The sequence below is a fragment of the Camelus bactrianus genome, chromosome 18, assembly GCF_048773025.1.
Source record: "Camelus bactrianus isolate YW-2024 breed Bactrian camel chromosome 18, ASM4877302v1, whole genome shotgun sequence".
Lineage (NCBI taxonomy): Eukaryota > Metazoa > Chordata > Mammalia > Artiodactyla > Camelidae > Camelus > Camelus bactrianus.
Genome location: NC_133556.1, coordinates 22,667,802 through 22,685,762, shown reverse-complemented (window position 1 = coordinate 22,685,762; position 17,961 = coordinate 22,667,802). Strand labels below are relative to the sequence as shown.

General features: G+C 46.0%; 1 protein-coding gene across 1 annotated transcript in view; it reads left to right on the top strand.

Annotated features, from left to right (window-relative positions):
• The window catches only part of LOC105073774 (BOS complex subunit NOMO1), a 51,294-nt gene that overhangs the window by 4,825 nt on the left and 28,508 nt on the right, over positions 1 to 17,961 (top strand). Inside the window, exons 3-12 of the mRNA XM_010961132.3 lie at positions 738 to 783; positions 3,902 to 4,002; positions 4,669 to 4,775; positions 6,593 to 6,665; positions 8,127 to 8,279; positions 8,781 to 8,918; positions 9,249 to 9,338; positions 11,815 to 11,920; positions 12,114 to 12,264; positions 16,464 to 16,638. Of these exons, the coding sequence (XP_010959434.3) occupies positions 738 to 783; positions 3,902 to 4,002; positions 4,669 to 4,775; positions 6,593 to 6,665; positions 8,127 to 8,279; positions 8,781 to 8,918; positions 9,249 to 9,338; positions 11,815 to 11,920; positions 12,114 to 12,264; positions 16,464 to 16,638 (1,140 nt within the window). The remainder of the gene's footprint in view (positions 1 to 737; positions 784 to 3,901; positions 4,003 to 4,668; positions 4,776 to 6,592; positions 6,666 to 8,126; positions 8,280 to 8,780; positions 8,919 to 9,248; positions 9,339 to 11,814; positions 11,921 to 12,113; positions 12,265 to 16,463; positions 16,639 to 17,961) is intronic.

Sequence of the window (17,961 nt, the reverse complement as noted above, 5' to 3'; positions counted from 1 at the left end):
ATACAAGTGGAATCAAACACCGTTCTGCAGTGTGATTCTGCCCCTCCCCCCATGGTGATATCTTGGTACATTTAGACATCAGTAGTAGGTGTGTGGACCTACTACTGTCCTTTTAATGGCTACACAGCGTGTCAGAGTCACACCAAACTTATTTTACTGCTTCTCTATAGACATAGAAGCTTTTCCCAATTTTTAAAATTGTTATTACTAACAACATAGCAATAAATATTCTTGAACTTAACATCTTTATGCACAATACATAAGATTGCTTTCTAGAGGTAGACTAGTTGGGTCTTGAAATCCAATTTATCTTTTTTGTTTTTTAATTATTGAAACATTCTCAAGGAGCCCTTTACTCAAGGGTGTATGAGTAAAATCGAGTTTTTTAAGAAATGGCTTTAGTTCCTGAAGATGCGTTCTGATCCTGGCAACCTCAGGCATATGAAGTGCTAACCGGCGACTGGGTTAATAGTACGTTTTCGCATCAGACCAGGAGTGGCTGAATATAGTGTCTTCAGAACTCTTTGGTGGCTTAAAAGGGAGCTTCTGGAGTTGAGCTTGCTGCGCCTGAGGGGAATCAAGAGCCCACTACCACTTAACAAGTACAAAGTTGACGCCTGGAATTCCATTTCAGGTGTGGACATTCTATATTACATGATAGCGCTGAACTAAATTAAACTAGTTGAAGAGTTATCACTTCTCAGTTCTTGACATTGATTTTATTTTTCCCCTTGTAGGGAGATTTCATTCTGAAGATTGAGCCTCCCCTAGGGTGGAGTTTTGGTAAGTTAACAAGTAACAAGTAAGGTATACTCTGTAAAGGAGTAGGTTGTATGCTGAATATTAATTTAAATTAACGAGTGCATAGATTGTTAAAATAGTAAGGGTTCATTTCTAGTGTGGAAGAGGGTATTTTTTTTCACCGCCTCCTTATTACTTTAGACTAGGTTGGATTTACCTTAGACTTACCTTAAAGATTTTCTGTCATCTTTTTTAAAATAGGCATCATTTCTTGAACCTCTCAGAAAAGTCTGCTTTTGCAGTTTCATTCACTAAATGCTAGTAGAGCTTAATAAATATGGAGGTCAGGAGTGGGGACTTTGTTCCTGTCCCAGGATGACTTCTGTCTTAGCCCCCTCAGGGTTTCTTGTTTTGTTTTTAAAACTTGTTTTTAGTGAATTAGTAGCAACATTAAACATTGTGAGATTTGACATAAACATCCAGATCTACTTGTCTTAAGAGATCAAAAGATCTGGCAGCCTTAGGCCTGACCAGCCCTCTGATAACCTTGGACAAGTTACTTACGCTGGGTGGGCATCCATCTCCTCATTGGGGGCTCGGGAGAGTGGTGGTGCCAGACCCACAGGCTCCGTGGGGGAGTCATGGGCCAGTGTACTTCTGTGTTCAGAATGGCTGGCACATAACTGGCAATCAATTAGTAAACACTTAGAAGAAGTCCTTCCACACATGCAAACAAAAGCTCCAAACTTTCCACGGTGACTGCTTTTTAGCAAAGTTGGAGAGGTGGGAGTGGGGTTGAGATCAGAAGAAAGGGTCTTGGGGGATGGATAAATCAGGAGTTTGTGATTTGCAGATACAAACTACTGTATATAAAATAGATAAACAACAGGGTCCCACTGTGTAGCACAGGGAACTATATTCAATGTCTTATAATAACCTATAATGTTAAAGAATTTGAAAAAGAGTGTATAAATATATATATATATATATGTAACTGAATCACTATGCTATACACCAGAAACTAACACGACAGTGTAAATCAACTGTACATCAATTTAAAAAAAAAAAAAAAGAAGAAGAAAGGGTTCGCTTTGGCACAGCTGACGTTTTTGGAGAGCAGAGCCGTCACAGTTCAGTAGAGGGCTGTGTGTGACCCAGTTCCTACCAGGCCGGCCTGTGAATTAGAGGAGGAAGAACTGAGCCCCTGTCGTCACAGAGGCAGCTACAGCTAGTTTGCTCTGGGAGACTAGTTGTTTCCCTGTTCACAGGCCAGGGCACCTGGCTGGTGCAGCCCCCAAAATGCAGGGGAATCAAACCCAGCTCATAGCCAGAGAGGTCACAGACCAGTGGCCGGCGAGAGTGTTCTGTTTGAATCCTCTTCTCTTCTTGTCAATTCTTTTGATAAGCTTTTTAAGAGTAAATTATAGTGTACTTGCAGAAAATTGTACTCACAATAAGGTTATTGGGTGGTGACTTTTCACAAAGTGAACACCCTCATGTAACCACTGCCTGGATAACAAGATAGAACCTTGACCAGGGCCCGGAAGTGCCCCATCCCAGGCACTTACTAACTGCCCCACCCCTCCCCACAGGTGACCACCGCCCAACCTCAAATTATAGATTATTATATCTGTCTTGACCTTCATATAAATGGAATCATACAGGGTACATTTTGTGCCTGGTTTCTTTCTCTCCACATTGTTCACGGGATTCATCCTTATCTGTGCAGCTCTGGTTAGTTCATTCGATTGCTGTATGAATATAAAGCTATTTACCCCTCCTACTGTTGGTGGGTATTGGGTCGCTTCCCGATTTTGGCCACTAAGAACAGTGCTCCTGTGAACATCCTTGTTCATACCTTTTGGTACCTAGGCATTTGCGTTTCTGTTGAGTACATACCAGGGGTGAAATTGCTGGGCGATAGAATTTTCACGTGTCCAGCTCTAGTGGATATTGCCAGACAGCTGAAGCAGATGGCGCAGATTTTCTCTCTACCAGCTGTGTGTAAGGGTTGGGTCCTCCACATCCTCACCAGCCCTGGCTCTGTCAGTCTCTTCCATCCTAGCCGTCCTGGTGGTGATGTGCTGGCATCTCATTGTGGTTTTGATTTGCATTTCCTGATGGTCCATGAGACCGAACACGTTTTCATATGTTTACTGGCCATTTGGATGTTCTGTTTTGTGAGGAGCCCGTTCAAGGTTCTGTCCATTTTTCAGTGGCATCTTTCCCTGTGTGTGTGTGTGTGTGTGTGTGTGTGTGTGTGAGTGTGTGAAATTCTCTTCATTTTCTTTCATTTTTTCTCTACTTGTCACTCTACATTCTTCCTAATTTTTAAAAAACTCAGCTCTAACCCTTATTGTAATGAACTCTTAAAATTTTTAAATTGAATTAGTTGCTAATATTGAAAACTCCAGATTCCAACTTACAATCCAGATTTCCAGTTTTTCTCGAGAGGTTGGAAGCTCTGGCAGCACTGGGCCACGCGGCAGCAGTTGGCGGAAGCGGGGTCGCGGCTGCCCCTTTTTCCATTTGCCGTGCTCCTCACTTGGCCTGCCTGCTTCCTTCTAACCCCCCGGCTCCTGTGGGCATTGGAGTTTATGGTGCTGGTGTGACGGACGTGGCTGAACTCATGTCCTTGGTCAGGAGACAGATCTGGAGCCAGACTTTTTGGGGTTGAACTTGGGCTCTGTCACTCACAAGCTCTGTGATTTACTGTTCTGTGCCTCAGCTTACCCCTCAGTCAGCTGCAGACATTGCTACCTACACGTCTCAGGTAGTCATGAGGATTAAATGCACTTAGCTCAGTGCCTGGTCTGTAGTGAGCGCTCAGTAAATACAGCTCTTTGGCGCTCACTGCGTTTCCCCTGGGACTCTGAGACACACCTCGGTTGCAAGACTGTTGTTAGAGTATATTATACTCTAAACCCGGTTCCCTCTGGAGTGGGGGAGCGGGTGTCCAGGGCATGAGAGTGGGAGGGAGACTTTTCCCTGCATAATTCCTGTGCCTTTGGATCTTGGACCATGTGAGTGGCTCAGAAATGAATAAAATGAAAGTTAACCAGTAAAATGTGTTTTACCCAGACGGTTTCATCTTATCCCAGAACTCAGCTCCCTCTCGTGTCCTCTGCCCCGTTCCCTCCCCTCCCGTCTCGTTGCTCAGAGCCGACCACCGTGGAGCTCTACGTGGATGGCGTCAGCGACATCTGCACAAAGGGCGGGGACATCAACTTTGTGTTCACGGGCTTCTCTGTGAATGGAAAGGTTTGGCATTTGTCATGTCTGCTCTGTGGTACAGACCGAGTCTTCTCTTACCTTTAAAAAATAAGACATTTCAAACTGGGGGCTTTGAGCCCACAAGGGACCCACATAAGCTTCAGGAGGGTCTGGAGACTCCATGAAATTGCGTGTAAAATGTAGCGGGTATATTTTGGGGTCGGGCCTAGGTTGCTGGTCACTCCCCTGTCCGGGTATAGATGCCAGGATGGACTTTTAGAGGCTCAGGCGCTCAGGGGGAGTTGTTCCTCCCTGCATCCAGTGCCAGGGTTGAGATGGGCCTGTCTCCTTGCCTTCCCTTTGTTCGTGGCGGGTTTGTTCTTTCCCTCCACCCTGAGAGTGAGGGCGTTTGGCCCCGGCTCTATGTGTGGGCTTCCTGTTAGAGGTGAGGGGCGTGGGTATTTATTTCTCAATAGTTTGTAAAATAATCGTGCATCCTTACCTGGTGGTATCTCAGAGTGTCACTTTACTGTTGCCTGTCCCAGACCCCAGGCCTCCCTGGGAAGGGCACCCATGACCTCTGCCATCTTTTCCAAGGACTCCCGACCCAGAGAAGGTTGTGGGCCCCGAGTGGGGAGCGGGATGGACAGTGCTGCTGGGAGGAGCACGCTGCTGCTGGGCAGCTCCCAACCTCCTCCTCCTTCTCCCCGGCAGGTTCTCAGCAAAGGGCAACCCCTGGGGCCCGCAGGAGTTCAGGTGTCTCTGAGAAACACGGGCACCGAAGCCAAGATCCAGTCCACGGTCACACAGCCTGGTGGAAAGTGAGTCATGCGTGTGCTGTCCTGCCCGGCAGCTGGAGGGGGGCTGTGATAGGGGACAGCGGGGAGCTGTGGAGTTAGGGAGACCTGGGTTCAAATCCTGATTCAGCCTCTTAACTTAGGACGGGTTCATGCCCCTCAGGGCCTCACGTGCCTCATCCGTAAGTTGGAAGTCATTTGACCTGTTACCTCTGATAGGATGATTAAGTGCGAAATAAATAACGCACCTGCTGCGGGGCCTGGCAAGGGGCAGGCCTTCACGGAGTCGGGACTGGCTCTTGGGCCAGAATCCTAGTTCCCCCATTTACTAGCTGTGTGCCCCGGGGCAAATTACTTAATGCCTCTGTGCCTTAGTTTCCTCATTTATAAATGATGATAATCATGGAACCTACCTCCTAAGGTTATTGAGAAGATTAAATTATAATACTGTTGTTTCAAACTGTGTGGCATAGACTATGTGCTTAATAACTTAGCTCAATACAGATTAGCTCAATTATGATTTTTAAACATCATTTTATCACTATTACATCACAATCATTTTGTAGTTGAGACTGATGACTATTTAATTAGCCTTGTTGAGTCAGATTTAAAGCATTTATTTAACGGATTTATATCGTTAAGTTGTAAACGTTAATAGATGTGCCAAGATTAATATCAGAATAGTTCCAGCTCATAATTTTGAAAGCATACAAATCACTGCTGACTTCAGTACACAAATCTGACTAAACTGCAGAACAGAAGTCCGTCAGTACGTCATCTAATTTTTAAATAATCATTGTTGAAATTATTTTTCAGTTTTGGAAAATACTGATTGATGCCTCTCCATCCCCCACCCTGGTCTGTAGAAGGAACATGAAACTTTCATTTTCTCTACTTTCTCAGTCATGGGCTGTTGACCTTGCTGGGAAAAGTGACTTGAACATTCTGAAACTCTTTCATGCGCACTAACTAAACCGACAGCAACTTGCAGAACTCGGATGCTCTGAACATAAAGTAGAGGGTAAATCTTACCGAGACCAAAATTCAGTGGCCCTGTCAACTTTGTTGTAGCAAAGTGATTTTCAAGCCCAATCCAGTTAGATTAGGCAATATTTGATGTAGTAAAATGCCACAGAAGAAGAAGCTGAATGAAATTTCTGTAGTTCATGTCACTGGAATTAGCCCTGCAAATCTGAATGTGTCAGAATCCTGGGGGTAGCATTTCCAACCTCAGCTCAGCCCACTCTGGTCTCGGTTTTGCCCATCACTACTAGAGTAATCTTCATTGGCTTCTGGTTTCATCATAATTGCTTTGTGCAAGAGCAGAGAATGGCTTGATTTGTTTCTGATAACGGATCTAAACTTTCTGGGGTAGGAGTCAAAGCTCACTATCATTTGCTCTCCCCTGACCCTTAAGTGTCATCTTGTGTGAGCGTCTGTCTCAACCTATGGGGTCCGTCCTCTGTTCCCTACCCACCCCTCCTCCCTTCCCACGTCTCCTCGCCTATCCTCGCCTCTCACTCTCAACACACACTTGACTGATCCCTGCTAAACCACAGTGACTAGTTTTTAGGCCAGAAGTCCCTGGGGCTCAGGGAAGCATCGACCTTCCTTCCTATTGGCACGTGGAACACCTGTCCTTGGCACACACAATACTCAGTACATGCTGCCTGATGAGGATTTGTACAGCAAATGTTGAATTTCATTTATGCTCATTTAACTGGCTAATGGCAAGTTTGTGATCTTTTAGACATTATTTTCTTGTGCTTCCAATAGTAGTCCTAAAATTAGAAATACCTGGGATGTTGGGAGAAAGTGAAGTGGTACTTTGTATTTCTTAGGTTTGCATTTTTTAAAGTTCTTCCTGGTGATTACGAAATCCTTGCAACGCATCCGACCTGGGCACTGAAAGAGGTGAGCATTGATTTCAGTTCTGTCGATAAGCCGTGCCGATAGTGTACTGGTTTGGGGACAAATGTAGAGGTTTTTAGTTCAGGATATGAAATGAGTTTATGGTTTTTCTAGAAGTAGATGAAAAAACAATGGTGCTGCTGATGAGTTTGGTGGTATTTATCCATGATAGCAGATGTTGCTTATGTCGGTTTCAGTTTTAGGTGACAATATTGTCTTCCTGCTGTGAAATAGGTTTGTTATTAACTGTAGCTATTTTGAGCCAAAATCAACACCAGAAGGACCCGATGAGTCCTTTTTCAGTCTGTAACAACAATCTTAGTAAGATTCTAGGAACTCTTGTACATGTGCCCAAGGAGAATGTCTAAGAATATTTATTACAGCTTTGTTTGTAATAGCAGAATGTTGTAAACAACCAAAATATCCACTAAGAGGAGAACGGATTGTGGTTTCATCACACAATTGAATTCTGTTTGTCAGCAATAATGAATATGCTTTTTTAAACTTCTACACTTTTCCACCTTCCAAATTTTCCATCTCCACTCCTTTATGCTCTTCTGTTTTGTACGCTCCAACTTTTTTTAAATGAGCATGCTTTATTTTTTTCCCATGTTTAAAGGTATGTTGGCATGTATTTTTAAACTCTCTGTTAATGTACAATTCACATAGAGAAGAGTGCACTTAGTCTCCGTGTCCAGCGCAGTGATTTCCCCAAACTAAACACACCACGCCCCCAGCACCAGACACAGAACAGAACCAGCACCCCAGGAGCCCCCTCATACTCATTGCTAGTCACTGCTTCCCCAAAGGGTGACATTATCCTGACCTTTAACAGCAGCTTTACTTTAAAACACAAATTTACATAAGCTCAAATTCCTTTAAGCATACTCTTAACAAACAATGCAAACCTTAAAATGTATTCTATTTGTAATGTGTAAGCTATTGTCTCTTCACAGATACTACAGAAACTCACTTAGTAGGTTTCCTCCTTTTGTGATCTTTTATTATAAGATATTTCAGCCAGACAAAAAGATATAAGGATATACTAAAGAACAAGCTCCAAACAGCTGAAGAATAAGAGAGAAAAAATACAATCCCAGGCCCTTGCAGACCCCCATGTCCCCTCCTCCCTCCGCAGATCAGTGTCATAGTGAATATGGCATTGGCCATTCTCATTTACGTCTGTATGATTTTTCTGCATATGAATATATCCGTAGTGGTGCTATCATAAATGGTTTAAATTACTGTATAAACAGTATCATATCTCCTCATCTCCATTTTGCCACATTTCCCTTCACTTCATTTTATGCATTAAAAATAGTTGTGATCATCCTACACATGCAATGTCATATGTTGCTTCCCCCCCTCCCCCACCCAGTTAATATGTTCGTGTAGGCATGTCCTCATGTTGTTAAACGCTTTGTGAGTGTTTGTTCTTTTGGAGGTTAAAGTCTTCTTTTGCAGGCAAGCACCACTGTGCGAGTCACCAACTCGAATGCCAACGCCGCCGGGCCCCTCATCGTGGCTGGCTACAACGTGTCTGGCTCTGTCCGCAGTGACGGCGAACCCATGAAAGGCGTGAAGTTTCTTCTCTTCTCTTCTCTAGTAAGCAGAGAGGTGAGCAAAGAAGAGTGAACAGGAGAGACTGTGGGCAGTGGGTGGAGGAGATGGGGGATCGCAGACTAAGAATACATGGTTTAAAACGCAGGTCAAGGTTGACTTATAGTCTCAACATTTAAGAACCTTGTGCTTCTCTGTTGACTCACAAGAAACTGAATGTCTACCCTGGGAGGCAGTGGACTTTGGTGGAAAGTGCACAGGCTTTGAAGTCAAATAGATCCAGGTTCAGACAAAGCCCAGCTCTGCCTCTGACCATCTGTATGAGCCATTGTCGGGGGAAGGGGAGCAGTCAGGTGGTTTTTTCCAAGGAGATGGTGCCATTTTTAACTTTTCAACTTGAATGTAAAGATTTTTGTTCTTTTTAATCTCTGCTATGTCCTAGGTTTCAGAAATATATATTTTGTGAAATAAAACCTATACAATTTTTTTTTTTATAGTGTGGATGTTTGATGTAAGTGGAGAAGGAAGTGATTTTGGCTTTTTTTTCCCCTGGCGTAGGATGTTCTGGGCTGCAACATCTCCCCAGTGCCCGGGTTCCAGCCACAGGACGAGAGTCTGGTGTATTTGTGCCACGCGGTTTCCAAAGAAGACGGCTCCTTCTCTTTCTATTCCTTGCCAAGCGGGGGCTATACTGTGGTGAGTGAAGCAGACTTCCGTTCTGTTCATGTCTGGGGCTCTGATGGCACAGTAAGAGTCAGTGCCGTTTGGGTATCACAGGACTGAATGGTTGGCTTGCAGTTGCAGGAACATTTTATTTAGCAGTTACTTAAGATGAGATGCTGACCCCTCAGTAACAGCTGCAGAAAGTGCAAGCCTGTCTCTTTTAAATCTGCAGCCGTTATGATTAACAGCGTCTCCTTGCCTGCCCCGAACCCCTCGTCACTTGTGGGCTGCTGGATCGAGTATTCCTATTGATGGCTGAAACATATTATTGGCTCCTGGTGATTAACAGACTCTTCCTTCCAGATTCCATTCTATAGAGGGGAGAGGATTACCTTTGACGTTGCTCCTTCCAGACTTGACTTTACGGTGGAACATGACAGCCTGAAAATTGAGGTAAGACTTCCTTGCCTTCTGGAAGGACAGGTGTTAGAGTTCCCACCCCTGGGCATGGGTGTTGCAAAGGTATCTAAAAAAAAAAAATCAATATTTTATCTAGAAGTGCCATTGGAAAAAATGGAATCTTCTCCTCTGTCCCAGTTTATTCTGGGATCCTCTAGATTCTTCACCTTGTTCACATAGTGTCTTTATCTTAAAGAATTGGAGCCCTAGTTATAGCTACTTCATTCAGTGAAATGTATTTATTGAGTGTCAGTGGCATATTTCAGGTACTATTCTAGGGATGGGGAAATAGCAGTGACCAAAAGAGGAGGAAATTCTTATTTTTGTGGAATTCACATTCTAATGGCAAAAAGAGACAATGTACATAAATTAGCATATTAGAAGGTGTTGTGTTCTTTAGAAAAATAGAGGGGATTATACAGTTTCAGGATTAAAACGGATTATGGTCTTATAGGTTGTTCTTGGGAGGTCCTCACGCTGAAGGTGACTTATGAGTAACAACCTCAAGGGGAAGAGGCAGTGAATTGTACTGTGGGAAGAGTGTTTAAGACCGGGAACGGCAGGTGCAAAGGTCCTGAGGCAGGAGTGTGCCTGGAAGGTTTGAGGGTCCCCAAAGAGGCTAGGGTGGCTGGAATGGAGGAAGGGAGGAAGGGAAGAAGAAGAGAGTCAGAGAGATGATGGGGTATGTCGTGGAGGTCCTGTAGGCCATTCCAGACGACAGCTACACCACTGAAAGTTTCTGAACAGAAGAGAGGTTGCCGTATTGAGAAGAGTCTGCAGGGGACAAGGTGGCAGTGAGGGACCAGTAGGAGGCTGTGGCAGGAGACCAGGTGAGAGCTGACAGAGCTTGGACCACAATGGGATGATCGGTGGGGTGGTAGGTGGCCTTTCCAACTCCCTGGACCCTAAAATAGATGGTAAATGTGTTTTTCATCATATTTCTATCTTTAATTACAGAAATAGAAAATGGTTATTGTAGAAAATTTGCTAGACCAAGCAAATCCCAAAAGAAAACAGCAGTCTTTCCTAAGTGGACCACCCAGTGTTACAGTTATTAAAAAAATTAGATTTTAATTGTTTTCTTTTAATGTTTCATTAGAAAGTACAGCATTAAAGTAGCTTAAACCGGTGGGAGCTGGCTTTTAGGTCCCATGCTCAGTGGGGTTCTGACTCTGCCTTTTAAGATTCAGTAGAGCATTTGGCTGTTCTGCTGTGTGCTGGAGGTGGGGATGGAAGGGAGAAGGTGAAGTCCTTGGTTGCTTCACAGGGCTTGCAGAGAAGGATGAGGACAGGTGAGCCAAGAAAGACGTTCCCAGATCACAGCCAAATACATGTTTTTAAACAGACTTGAATGGAATTTCAGGGAACAGCCTGTAAGCTGTATGAGGTCAGAACCCGTTGAGTCTTATTCTTTATTGTGTTGCTCATATGTGATTTAGTGTCAGGCACATGTTAGGGGCCTAATAAATGTGATTGTTGAGTGAATATATGATTTAATAAGTGAGTAGACCATGTCTTTATAGGAGGCTCAAGAAGAGCTAGCTGACTAAAAAGGAAGCCATTTTATTTTATTTTTTAAATCTCTCTCAAATGCTGTTGCATGGAAGCATGTATCCATCCATCCATTCATTCATTCAGGAGTCTTTTATTGTGTGCTTACTGTGTATCAGGTGACTAAGACAGAAAAGGTCCCTATCTTCATGGAGCTTACATTCTAGTGGGAGGTAGACAAACTATAAGAAATCAAAGGACATACCCGATATTGGAAGTTTTTGGATGGAGCCTATAAAGTAGGTTGATGTGATGGACAGTGACTGGCTGGGGCGAGAGGCAGGGGCTCCTGAGAGAGGATAGTCAGGGAGGGCTTCTTGGAGGTGGTGACAGTTTGAGCTGAACCTGAAGGAGGAGAAGGAGCTGCTTCTTCTTGGATCTCCTCCAGGTCGGGGAGGAGATCCAGGCTGAGGGAGCAGCTGGCTTAAAGGCCCCACGTGGGGAAAGCATGTGGGAACCCAAGGTCAGGGTGCTGGGACCCAGCAACTGCAGAGAGCCAAGGCCTGGCCCTCACAAGGAGGAGGGCACAGGTGGGCCCACCAAGTGTGGAGGATGTTCGGCAGTGGAGGTTCAGTGGGGGGGTGTAGGTGGAGTTAGTGAGACTTGAATTCCCAGTTATGGTGGGAAGACGGGAGAAGGGCACCTGAGACCTCGCAGAGGTGGAATCCACAGGCCTGACTGTTGTTGGCGTGTGGGCAGCAGGGTGCAAGGTGATGCTGGGGTCCGAGCTGGGGAGACTGGAGGATGGCGTGGCCCACAGGACCGGGGCGAGGCAGGAAGGGGCAAGGGCTGGAGGCTCTCATGTCTGACTCAGTGATTTTTAACTGAGGAAAGGTTAGGGTTAGGTGGCATCGTGACATCAGGGAGGCTTTTGTGGCCCAAGCATATGGGAACCTTCTTTCTGTTCCTCATCTTCCAGCCTGTGTTCCACGTCATGGGATTCTCTGTCACCGGGAGGGTCTTGAATGGACCTGAAGGAGAGGGCGTTCCAGACGCAGTGGTCACCCTGAACAACCAGATCAAAGGTGGGCTGACACGTTGGGCCCTGGGCCGCCTGCCGGGGCTAGGTTTGGATTACAGAGAGAAATGGAAAGGAAACAGAACCTCAGTGACTCTGTGAAAACAGGCCAGCTTTTTGTCTCAAGTATCCTCACGCAGATGAGGGATTTGCAGTTGTTCTGGGCTCATCTCGTGTTGGCGTGTTTTTTTGTTTTACAGTCAAAACAAAAGCTGATGGCTCATTCCGTCTGGAGAACATAACAACTGGGACATACACCATCCATGCGCAGAAAGAGCACCTCTTCTTTGAAACCGTCACCATCAAAATCGCACCCAACACGCCTCAGCTGGCTGACATCATCGCCACAGGGTAAGGTGGTCGTGTGTGGGTCTGGAGGGGCTGGGGCTTGCGTTGGCAGCCAGGGGAGAACAAGACCGCCTTCCGTCTGGCTGTGCATTTCTGCCAAGGACCCCCATGCAGTCTCAGGCACCTGCTGGGATCCAGGCTGGCTTCTTTAGAAAGATCAGTGTTGAATCTTAAAAATGAAGATAATTGATGGATGCTCAAAGAAAATTGCCCTCCTTCAGAGTTAAAGTGTGTTTAAGTTAGAAAAAGATCTTTTGTGTCTGACTTCACATCTGTGGAGCCTTCCTTGGCTTAACTGGAAGGTGGTACAGCTGGTTGAGAAAGTTTGTAAGTTGCTCTGTAAGTTTCTCCTGCTTTGTTGTCCTCATTTACTGTGACTTGTGGGGGGACATCCCGGGGTGGGATTTCTATAGATTTATCATGTAGTGACTCCGTCTAATGCAGAGAACCCCGGCCTTGGAGTCAGAGCTCGGATCTCTCGCCCGTGTGTCACCTGTGGACGGGGGAGGCTGCCGTCTCTCTCCCAGGCAGCACTGGATGCTCGCTAGACAGAACCTCAACAGGGACGGGGCAGGATCTGCTTGGAGAGAGGCATCTCCGAGCAGCACGATGTGGGTGGGAGCGCAGTGCTTGGTGCTGTTGGAGCATAAAGTACTGGGCGGACAAAGCGGGCGGATCTCAGAGAACCTCTTCACATCCCCATCGGAAGGCGGGGTCTTTCTCCTCCAGGGAGAAAAGTCAAGGGGCCAGTGAACTGTCGTGTACATGGAGGTAACACGGTTAAATTTTTGTCTTCAGTGAGCCACTCTGGTGGTCTGGTGGAAGGAGACCTTGGGAGAGGCAAGGCAGAGGCTAAGGAGACACAAAAATAGAGTTGATGAGAGCCTGTCTTATGGGGAAGTCAAGGACACATTGGAAAAGTATCTCGGTTCCCAGACTGCGGGGCTTTGACTGGGAGAGGAGCCAGTTAAGGACGAGGGTTCAGTTTTGGCTGCAGGGGTCTGTAGGCCCGCTAGGTGGCACTCTCCAGCAGGTGTGAGGATCGGTTGTAAACCTGCAGGTGAGGCAGCAGGCGGCAGCCAGAATCCTGAATATGTAAGAGCAGGTGGAATTAGATCAGTAGACTAGAAGTAGAATGTCAGCCTTCGAGGGGTGACCTCAGGAGAACCTGGGGCGGTGGGTTTTAGGAATGACCTCCCAACGGTCAGGCAGGTCCAGGAGCTGAGCCCTGAAAACATGCTTTATGTACTTGGTCAGTGAGGAGGCTGTGGTGACCATTTTCTGTAGGCAGGTGGCAGGGTCCAGGTCAGGGGTTCAGTGTTGAAAGGGAGGTGAGGAAGCAGATCATCCGTGGAATTTGGTACTGAGTCTGTCCTGGTGGAGCCTCAGACAGGAATTCCTGGACTTAAATGTTCCCTCCTCCTTTTCATAAACTGAGCAGCTACTCCCGGTAAGGCACTTTGATAGATGCTGAGTGTACAAAGTGAACCAAACTAACATTACAAAGGCGGGGCTGTCCTCTTATCGGGGAGACAAACTTGAGACGAGACATTTGTGATTGTAAATTATGGGGTATGCAGGGAAGAGATCAGGGTCTCTGAGGGGACTTCATTTAGAGTGGGAGCTGTGGAAGGCCTTCCTGGGTGGCTGAGACCTCCGGGAGGGCCAGAAGGTAGCTGAGTGAAGGACCTCAAGGGCAGTGGGAGGAGTGTGCTCCAGGTCCTGGAGGGGACAAGGATGCTCCGTGGGGGACAGCCAGTATGGCTGGGGGCGTCCGTGGGGCTGGAGAGCTCCGTGACCTTGTAGCCATCTGGTGGAGATGGGCTTTCCCCAAATGCAGTGGGAAACCATTGAAGAGTTATCAGCAAGGGAGCCATGAGGATCTGGGCATTTAAGGAATTTTTTTTCTTTATTTTCTCCTGACTGCTGTGTGAAGAATGAATCTGAGGGAAGCCAAATGGAGGGAGTAAATGGGAGGTGTGACAGTTGTCTGAAGGAGATGTGGTGACTGCTGGGACCTGGGACTAGGGTGCTGGTGGGGGAGGGAGCACAGAGGAGAGGTAGGTGGATTTGATTGGTAATACAGAGCTAGAATTCACAGGCCTCATGCTGTCAGAGCCCAGGTTTTTTATTTGAGCATCTGGGTAGATGGAGGAGGTACTAATCACAGAGATGGGGACATGTTTAATTTTATATTTATTTTCTTCTTTAAAATGGATTGTTTGGGTCAAAGAAAGAAAAACCACATTTGTTGAGCATCTTTAGAAAAATTTATCATTTTCCTTCCAGCCCACATAGCACATTTGCCTTTTAATTCATTGATATTTCTTACTTTTTCTTTTTTTCCTTTTGGAAAAATTATTTCTTAATTTATTTGAAAAACAAACTCTGACTAACGTCCAAATGTCAATGAGAATATAGTTGTGTCACTATGCAGCAAAATTACTAATTTCTCTCCATAAATGTAGTAAATCCTGATGAAAGAATTATTGATACCAGTCAGTTTTGAGGCTCCAATGTATTAAAACACTCTCCTACCAGCTTTTTAGTTCTTTTTCTAAACTAAGTCAATATACATTTGAGGTCTAGGGTAACTGACCACTTCTCTTTAGTTGAGAATATGAGCTAAAAGAGATCGTATGATTAAAATATTTAAAATTCAGGCAAAGAGGCTCAACTTGGAAGAAATAAGGGACATCCCCCTGATGTATATACAAATCAAGAGACTACGGAAGGTCCTTGAGAATAATTCCATCGGGGTATGCCCGTCCTGTCCATCTCTGAAAGTGCACAGTAGGGAACCAAAAGGCATACCTCTGAGTCTAGATCAGGGGCTGGCACACTTTTTCTGTCAAGGGCCAGAGAATAAATATTTCAAACTTCATGGGTCCAAACGGTCTCTGGGAAAACCCAGCACAGTTCATAAATGAGTGGGTGTGGCTGTGTTCCAGGGGGACTCAGCGCACACTGATGTTTGAATCTCACGTCATTTTTATATGTCATGGAATAGCCGCCTTTTGATTTTTTTTTTCCTTTTAATCTTTTAAAAGTGTGAAGATAAAGGTGTGAAAACCATTCTAAGCTCATGGCCCCTCCCACAGCAGGTGGCGGGTGTGACCTGGTCCGAGGGCGATGTCATCTTGCCCCCTGCGGTCCAGCGTGAGCCCCTGTGGCCGGGTTGGTCCCTGCCCTCTAGAGAGAAGCGGCTGTGCTTCCATCACCCCCGGATCTCACACACGGCCTTCCACCGCTTTGCGATTCCCTCCACGGTCTTTCCTTTGCAGCAGAGAGGGTGTGCCATCACTAGTGCACCCCGTAATTATCCAACATTGAATCCAACGTTTCTTCTTCTCCTTCTGTCAGAAATAACAGCTGATTTTTATCTAAAGTGATTCCCTTTAAGATTAGAAAATATAACCTTTAGGCAGTTGAAGAAACAATTGTGGCCTCCAGCTGTGGTACCTTATTACACTGTAACACATCAGCTGACTAACAATGAAGACACCGGCCTTTGCTGGTCTTTATCAGTGAACGGATGCGCCTTTCATGTGCTCCTCGAGGTGCGCCTTGTAGCCCTTTACACTCTGCTCATTTGCAGTCTCCCGTCTGAGTCATTACCTTAATAGGGCTTTTCAATTATAAATTCTTTCTGTGGCTCCTAGCTCCTAAGGAGTTCAATTTTAGCTTCGCATTTTTTTTTAACTTAATTACCGTTCCTATTCAGGTCTCTCAGATTGCTTTTATCCATGCATTATATATAATCACAGGCGAGGAAGGCGTCTTTGATAACCCTGCCTTGTTTTATCGCCTGGGTAATACCACGGTTTCTTAGGCAACTTACAGCTCTTTTAAGGACTAGTCCATGTTCTCAATTCAAGGCTGCTGCATCGTCAATGATCCAATTGCCTGAAACATTTTTATCATCCGCAGATTGTCTGAAAATCGCTTCTGCAGTGGGGGATGGCCAGCTGTCACCCAGAACACACAAACAGCCCCGCCCTGGGCCCTCGCTCTGCCTTTTCTGTTCTTTCCGAAGGTTGCTTTTACAACTGGGGTCATTTGGGCTGCCTTTCCGTCTCTTCATTAAGGTCAAACTGGTCTCAGGGACGAGGGCTGGAAGAGGCATGCGCAGTTCTGGTTGCTAAGTGCCTTTCCTGTGATGCCTGAGTTCTCATGTTGGCGTGAACGGTCCCTCGTTGCAGGTTCAGCGTCTGCGGCCAGATATCAATCATCCGCTTCCCTGACACTGTCAAGCAGATGAGTAAATACAAAGTTGTCCTGTCCTCTCAAGACAAGGACAAGTCTTTGGTCACTGTGGAGACAGATGCTCAGGGATCATTTTGTTTTAAAGCGAAACCAGGGACCTACAAAGTCCAGGTATGACGAGTTTTGTTCTGTTTAAGATATTTGAAAAAAAAAAAGTGAATATTTATAAAGGGTTAAATGGGGTCAGAGAAGGTGCATTTCCACTTCCAGCTTGTCGTTGTGAAATCTTTAGCTTTCTGCATGTCACAGTTAGTAGAGCAGACAGCAGCCGGCTTAGAAACAATGCAACATTCTTCCTCTTCTCGAGTCCCGATGCTTACGAGCGCTCAGTGTCAGGCTGCCGGTCACACCGCCACCTTCTCAGGTTCTGGCTGCTGTGGGACATCCTTGGGTCCCCAGAAGAGATCAGAGTGAACTCTTCCTTCACAGCAGCTCAGAAACTTCCACAGCGCAGGGCTTCTGGGCCCTGAAACCACAGTGGAGTGTCCTTTTTCCTAATTGTAGATACTGGGCAGGCACTACCTGATTTCTCCACCCAGGCAGCTGGAGAAGCTGGAGACTCTGGCCTGTCGTGTCACTGCCAGGGTGAAGGCCTGAGCATGGGGGTGGGGGCAACAGGTAAGAGACCAGACAGGAGCAGAGGTCGGTCCAATGGCCCCACGCTGAGACCATGTCTCAGTGGCTCTCAGGCTCTCGTCTAGCAAGTCAGCCTCTGCTTCTCCCTGGGGAAGAGCAGGGTTGGGGGGCGGGGGTTGCTGGAAGCGTCCTTCTAAGACAGCGTTTCCTCTAGGGCCGCCTGGATCTGCTCCGGGGAGATGGGGTGGGGGCACAGCCTTCTCCCTGCTTCCACAGACAGCATGCTGTGTAGGATGCCAGCTCCTTGTGACGGCCACATGGACAAGCCTTTGGAGTCCCTTTCAGAGGCACAATAAGGGACTTTTCCAAGGAAGGGCAATTCTGGAGGGTAATCTCTACTAGGGATGAAGAAGGCGACCACTGCCTCCTCTCCCAGTCTATCCTGGGAGCCTGAGGAAGGCATGCAGAAGAGAGGGGAGAAGAAATGGCCCAGTTCCATGCTGGTTATCCATGTCACATCCACAAATTAATAGCTTATGTCACCAGTGACCTCCCTTCCTGCTAAAATCTGGAACAAGACAAGGATGCCCGCTCTCACTGTTTCTGTTCAATATAGTGTTGGAAGGCCTAGCCATAACAATCAGACAAGAAAAAGAAATAAAAGGGATCCAAATTGGAAAAGAAGAGGTAAAAATGTCACTATATGTGGAAGACATGATACTATATATAGAAAACCCTACAGACTTCACCCAAAAATTACTAGAGCTGATTAAAGAATTTGGCAAGATAGCAGGATACAAGACTAACATACAGAAATCAGTTGCATTTCTTTACACTAACAATGAAATATCAGAAAAG